Source organism: Eupeodes corollae, chromosome 1 (assembly GCF_945859685.1).
Source record: "Eupeodes corollae chromosome 1, idEupCoro1.1, whole genome shotgun sequence".
NCBI classification, from domain to species: domain Eukaryota; kingdom Metazoa; phylum Arthropoda; class Insecta; order Diptera; family Syrphidae; genus Eupeodes; species Eupeodes corollae.
In genome coordinates this window covers 80726796-80734141 of record NC_079147.1, presented here as the reverse complement: position 1 = coordinate 80734141, position 7346 = coordinate 80726796, and the positions used below count along the sequence as shown (strand labels likewise).

Genomic DNA, 7346 nt, shown 5'->3' with positions numbered 1-7346 from the left:
GCTGTCAAAAAATCAATTAAAGGGCCGTACGCATTTTTACAGTTAAATTATTGGTTTTATGAAACCAATTATGGCTGAAACACAAACACGCTCTAGCTTTGCCTTCGTCTGTATTACGTTGGGCCTGCTTCGAGGTTGCTTTGAACGACACTTCCAATATGCCATTTCTAAAATGGAACTTCTGTCATTAGCAGAAGTTATTTTTTCTCAAAATAAAAAAAACTTGAGTTTAAAAATCTTAATAATCAAATTTATCGCTTAAGTAGCTTACACAGCCTATAAAAACCAATGGGAATCTCTCCAAAAGCAAATGTATTTTGTTTGTTGACTTTTTACAGCTGTTGAGCTGTCAGACGAAGCAAATGTTCAGCAAAATTTGAACTGGAGTTTCCGTTTGGAGTCACATTAAGTTACATTACGTTTTTTTCCTTACGATTGTCAAATGAAACCTAAGGTCGAAGCTTCATTATTGTGATGGCATGCATTCAATTCCTATGGGTGAACTCGTAAACTTCTGGTGAAGCCTAAGCTGAAGCGTTTTTGTGTTTCAGCTATTATTGGCATACAAAATTGTTATTCCAGAAGCTTCATTTCGATATAGGTCGAAAATAACCGCTACAGCAAATTTGACAAGTATACTAATGAATATGAAGCCCTAAACAGCTATGTATAGAAAAATACTGTACAAAATCGTGGGTAGATTGAAAGTATTGAAATTTCAAAAGGTCGAATGTGAACCACGCCTAAACGTCAAGTTTTTGTTTGAATTTCATTTGACATTTCTCAATTTCAGGCTAACTTAATTTGAACCATGGAAAAATACACAATCGAGCAACGCATCCAAGTTATTCAAGCTTATTTTAAAAAGGTCGTTAAAATCAAAATGCATATCGTGCACTTCGTGAGAATCGTCATTGAATGCATTTGGATGATTGATAATCCAAGAATGATTGTCTAAAAACCAATGCAACTACAAAGTGTGACTGCAATGAATGAAACAATGGCTCTTCTGCACGAATCATTAAACATGTGATTTGACAGCGTTTGAGTTCTTTCTTTGTGGTTGTTTAGGAATAGTGGACTGTAATTTTAATGATGATGATTCACAGCGAAGCCCGAGCAGAAAATCTTCCCATACAAAATGCACAGAATGTAAAGGCAACGATAATAAGTTCATATGTAATATAAATGTTTATTTAATTCGATAATTGTTACCAGCTCCAAGAAAGGTCTGCTCTGTTTGGTGGTTCGCTTCAAAAAGGGAAGATGCTTTGAAATATTTTATGCTTGCAGGTGCAACGAATATACGCACAAAAAGAAGAGCGAAAATTAAGTTACTGTGCTTTCAAATACAAACAACAGTTTTACATTAGATTTCAAGTTAGCAAAAAAATAAGTTACAGTTTTGATTTGAGTTAAATTTTAAGAAGAATTCATAGTGTATGATTTGTAATGTTTGGTAATTATGAATAAAAATTATAATTGATAATTTTGATAAATTTGAATGAATGATTTTTAAGGCAAGTTAGATTTAGGTTGTTTAGTCCAGAACATCCCGGCCCCCCTGGAACGAGTTTCAGGATATGGGTAGTAGGGCAAGTTTGGTAATTGGACGAACAAATGTTCCACCGTTCGTCTTTACAGTAGCAACTCGTACTCGGCCATCAGTCCCTTGGGTTGCTGCTTCGATTTTGCCAAGAAGCCACTTAGTTGGCGGAAGGTTTGGTTCTTTAATTATTACCAAGTCCCCTGGTTTGAGATTCGGAGTTGCCGTCTTCCATTTCGATCGTTCTTGTAGGGTGGTGATATATTCCACATGCCACCGTTTCCAGAAGCCTTGTACCATATTTTGTAGATGGTTCCAGTGCGACAAGCGATTTAAAGGCGTGGACAGCGTTGTTGGCTCTGGGACAGCAGTAAATGGTTCACCTATAAGAAAGTGAGCGGGTGTTAATGGATTTAATTCATTATCTGAAATCACACAAAGAGGGCGAGAATTTAAGACAGCTTCAATTTGAGTGAGCACCGTATACATTTCTTCAAATGTAAGGATGGATGCTCCAATTACTCGTCGCAAATGACACTTTACCGACTTTACTCCAGCCTCCCACAATCCACCAAAGTGAGGGGACGATGGAGGGATAAAGTTCCAGGTTACATTGTCCTTCGCAAGTGATGTTGCAACAGCCTCGTTGTATGCTTCTGATATGACTAACTTGTGCATCTCGTTCAAGCACCGACGTGCACCTTGGAAGTTGGTTCCATTATCCGAATACACATTCGAACAAAGTCCACGCCGGGAAACGAATCGACGAAAAGCTGCGAGAAATGCGTCAGAGGTCAAATCACTCACTAGCTCCAAATGTATAGCCTTCGTAGCCATACACACAAATAGACAGATATATGCCTTTGAAGTTTTTGGATTTCGACCTCTGGACAGCTTAATGCAAAGCGGCCCAGCATAGTCACACCCAGTGTGTGAAAAAGGACGGCTTTGTGATACGCGTTGCGATGGTAAGTCACCCATTAGCTGCGAAGAAGTTGTTTTTCGCAATTTAAAGCATGTAGTGCACTTGAAAACAATCTTTCTGGTGAGATTTCGAGAACCCAAGATCCAGTACTGCTGTCTAACGATTGCGAACGTTGCGGAAACTCCAGGATGTAAGTTTTTCTTATGAATATCTTCTATAATAAAATGAGAAAAGTCATTAGCTGGAAGAATATAAGGATGTTTAATGTTAAAAGATATATTGGCATTTTTAATTCTTCCTCCTACTCTAAGCAGACCTTTATTATCGAGAAATGGGGAATATTTGAGCAGTTTGGATTTCAGGGGCAATTGATTTTTAGATTTAAGGGCGTGAATATCGTCACTGAATGATTTTAGTTGGATCGATTTAATGAGAGTTGTTTTGGCGATGAAAAGTTCCTTTGTTGTGAGGTATGAGGTTCGACGATTTGATGGTTCGCTGAGATAATTGAAGATGAACCGAATTACATATCCGAGAATACGTTGCATGCGATCCCAAGAGGAAATTTTGATGATTATGTGATCAATAACATCAAAATTGTTAGGTCCTATGAGAAGAACTTGACGAGGAGATTGTCTCGTTTCGAGTAGAAGATCGCTATCGTCCGATTGAAGAGTGGTGAATTTCGACTTTGGCCATTGGCATTCTTCCAGTGATAGCCAGGCTGGACCAGTCCACCAGAGATGATGATTTGGGAGTTCAGATGGAAGCACACCGCGCGACGCACAATCTGCTGGATTTGACTCGGAGCGAATATGACGCCAGCAACTTCTTGGAGTAGTTTCGAGAATAGCTGCACCAGCGACGAGGAGGAGATGATAGCCAGTGTAAAACGATCTCGGAATCGCACCAAGCCACTATGTTTGTGAATTTGTACGAAAACGACGATTTAACAAGACTTAACAAGCGAGTCAGCAGCAAGGCCCCACACAGCTCTAGACGTGGAATGGACACCGGTTTTAACGGAGCAACTTTGGTCTTGGCAGCGACAATTGTTATGTTGTACTTTCCTTCAGCAACTTTACAGCGAGTGTACAGGACGGCACCATAAGCGAGCGTGGATGCATCGCAGAAGCCATGCAGTTCAATGTCATCGAAGGAAGAGGTAAACAAGTTTCTGGGTATTTGGACTTGCTCAAAAAACCAGATTTCCTTCCGATATTTATCCCAACGATCAGCTAACTCTGGAGGCAACGGGTCGTCCCATCCCAACTTTAACTTCGATGACCAGAGTTCCTGAAAGAGCATTTTGAAAAGTACAACTGAGGGTGCCAACAGTCCTAACGGATCGAATATTCGTGATACTTCAGACAACAGCGAACGCCTTGTCAATGAAATGGTTGGAAGAGACTTCGAGATGCGAAAGGAATATTCATCGTTTGATGGATTCCAATGCATTCCAAGCACCTTAATATACGAATTTGAACGTTCAGTGTCGTAAAAAGAGTATTCACATTGCTCTTTAGGAAGAGAAGCTAGGAGTGGCCAACAATTGGAGCTCCATTTCCGCAGCTCAAGGTTGGCCATGGAAAGAAGAGTGACTAATTCGGATTTCAATTCGATAAGGTCTTTGGGTGACTTTGCTCCCGTCATAACGTCATCCACGTATACGTCTTCCAGTAGAACACGCGCTGCATTCGGGAATTCTGATTTATAGTCCTCAGCAAGCTGCTTCAGAACCCGAACTGACAAAAACGGAGCGGAAGCTGTACCATATGTTACAGTGCGTAACCGAAAATGTTCGATTTCCTTTGAGGGAGAGTCGCGCCAAACAATGCGTTGGTAATCGCAATCGGAGTCATCTACCCAGATTTGACGGAACATTTTTACGACGTCGGCAGTAAAAACGAAGGGATGTTGTCGAAACCGCAAGCAAACACCTATTAAGTCCCGTTGAATAGGAGGGCCTATCAACAATGCATTGTTCAACGAGTTACCAGTGGAGTCTTTGGCAGAGCCATCAAAAACGACACGCAATTTAGTAGACGAACTGTCTGGTTTTAGCACCGCGTGGTGTGGTAGATAAAAACATCTACCGTTAGAACACTTAATTTCGTCACGAGGAATTCGAATCATGTGGCCTAAGCCGATATATTCCCGCATGAAATCAGAATACAAGTCTCTCAGTTTCGAATTTTGAGCGAACCGACGTTCCATTGCGAATAGGCGAGAAACAGCGAGCGAAAGAGTATTTTTGAAAGATGGATTTGGAGTTTTAAAAGGAAGGTGAACAACATACTTCCTGTCAGGAGATCGAGAGAAAGTCAGTTGAAAATGTTCTTCGGCCTGGTCGAAAACGATAGAACTGTTTGCTGGGAAAACCTCTTCAACTTCCCAGAAACGTTGCATCAAATTACTTAAATCGAGTAAAGAGTGAAATGAGATAAAATGGTTCGATTCCTCTGGTTCAAAAAATTGTCCGGTTATGACCCATCCAAACGAAGTGCGTTGTGCGATTGGGCATCCATTGGGACCTCGAATTTGTCCATCTTTGAGAATGCTCCAAAGTTTGTCACCACCGAGAAGAACATCGATTGGGGCGGCGACATTGAAAGTAGGATCAGCAAGGTCGAGGTTTTGAATATGAGACCAGGAGGAAACATCTATCAATTTGGTTGGTAAGTTTGAAGTTAATTTATCGAGTATAAAGGCATCAACGAATAAGTGAGAAGAATTGACACGAGAACGAAGATTTAGTGAGATGAGGCCCTTTGTATATCCAACTTCAGTCGACGATAGACCGAGGATAGGAATTCTTGAATGCTTACGATGATAACCGAGTCTTTGAGCGAAAGATTCAACAATGAATGTAGACTGTGACCCGGAATCTAAAAGAACACGACAGTCTATCAGATTTCCTTGATTGTCTTGAATTCTAGCCAAGATAGTTGGTAAAAGAGTTTTCTTAGGACGACTAACATCAAGCGAATGATTACTAACGAGCGATTCGGTGGTGTTGGATTGAGCGGAGGTTGATGACGAAGATTGAGTTTGGTTAGAAGAACCCGTTAACGAAACTTGATTTGTATTTGCTGCATCATCAGGATGCACCAACGAATGGTGGCGTGATCTACACACCCGACAGCGAAAAGTAGAAAAACATTTTTGCGATGAATGTCCAGCTTTAAGACAATTAAAACAAAGCGAGTTTGTCTTCGCAAAACTTCGACGAGAGTCAATGTCTAACGCGACGAATTTTGTACACTGAGTAAGGACATGATTGTCTTGACACATTGGGCATTTGGATTTCGAAATTGAGTCTGAAGGCCCAGCAAGATGAGCTCGAATATTGTTTGATTGCTTTGTACGCGATGAACCCGACCGACTGGAAAGTGATTGACAAGCCTCAAAGGCATTGCACCGTAGTTCTAAAAAGTCTAGTAATTCGACTATAGTAACGTCTTCCCGAGAACCGATATTCTCTGCCCAAGCTTGCTTGGTGTCCGAATCAAGTTTGTTTAACAATAAATAAATGAGCCAAGGGTCACGACCTGTCTTATCCAACGCACTAAGACCACGCACAACTTCATCGGCACCGTCAGAAATTTTTCTTAAAGTTTGAACATTAGAGTTATTTGCAGTAGGAAGTGACAAAAAAGTTTCAATAAAAGATTGAACTATCAATTGGCTTCGATCGTACCGTCTTTCTAAGCGATCCCAAGCTTCCGAATAATTTGCGTCATTTATTTTCAAATGTTTTATAAGATTGGCTGCGTCATCACGCAGATAGGATTTCAAGTAATGAAATTTATGGGTCGGACTAAGATTCACCTTAGTGTCGACTGAACCCAGATATATGTCCCTGAACGAAGGCCAATCTTTATAACATCCACTGAATGGTGGCACAACGATTGTCGGAAGTTTAGAAGTATTGGAATTATTTGACGATGGCGAAGACGAATTAATTTTTTCGAGAAAGGCTGATTGTTGCTCAGCTAAGCGATTAAACGCAGAAGAATTATCAAGAACTTCCACTGGTTTGGTGGAAGTTTTTTCCCTATCGCGAATGGCTTTAACGAGCTCGGCATTTGAAACAAAATATTTTAATTCGTATTCCGAAAATTCAGATTCTAATTCACTAACTTCTTCATCTTCAGCTTTTTCAAGAATTTCGTTATGAAGAGATGAATATTCAGACCATGTGGTCTCGAGTTTATTTAACCGAATCTCAAGCATTTCGATTGTTATAGATTCATCAATCGCTTCTGCAAATGCTGCCGCCCGAGTTAAGCGCCCTTTTGCATTACCGCACTTAACTTTTAATGCACTTGCCATCGCAGTTATAATTCAATTTTCGATTAAATGATTTAAAACCAAACAAAAAAAAATTAATATGTTCGTATGAGTTCGTATGTTTATGCAGAAACGTGTGCAAAACAGTTTTAATTAACCTGTACCGTTATTGATTCAATGTTCGATAAATCGTAGGTACTGCACAAAAAATAAATATATGTAATAGCACTACCAAGTATTATAGAGCTACGGATTACATATATATAAAAAACATCACATCATTTCATCCATACATATATGTATGTAATTCGACGTAGTCTTTAATACTTTTTATAGTTTTAATTTCACGAATTTCAGAAACACGATTGTCTTTAAATTAAGAAATTGTTCACTTAATCCGGCTCGAAGGACCAATTTGATGTTTAGGAATAGTGGACTGTAATTTTAATGATGATGATTCACAGCGAAGCCCGAGCAGAAAATCTTCCCATACAAAATGCACAGAATGTAAAGGCAACGATAATAAGTTCATATGTAATATAAATGTTTATTTAATTCGATAATTGTTACCAGCTCCAAGAA

General features: G+C 39.6%; 1 protein-coding gene across 1 annotated transcript; it reads right to left on the bottom strand.

Moving 5' to 3' along the window:
* Window positions 1–1576: 1576 nt before the first annotated feature.
* Window positions 1577–6806, bottom strand: LOC129940686 (uncharacterized). The gene is made up of 2 exons (XM_056049102.1): window positions 3504–6806; window positions 1577–3388 (listed from the first exon to the last, which is right to left on the bottom strand). The coding sequence occupies exons 1-2, from the start codon at window positions 6804–6806 to the stop codon at window positions 1577–1579; spliced, it is 5115 nt and encodes a 1704-aa protein (XP_055905077.1).
* Window positions 6807–7346: the final 540 nt, after the last annotated feature.

Excerpts from the sequence above, each read along its gene's own strand:
- LOC129940686 (XM_056049102.1), bottom strand. The coding sequence starts at position 6,806 with ATGGCAAGTGCATTAAAAGTTAAGTGCGGTAATGCAAAAGGGCGCTTA. Across the intron at positions 3,389-3,503 it reads TTGTCGCTGCCAAGACCAAA|TGGCTTGGTGCGATTCCGAG; the intron begins GTTGCTCCGTTA and ends TCACAAACATAG.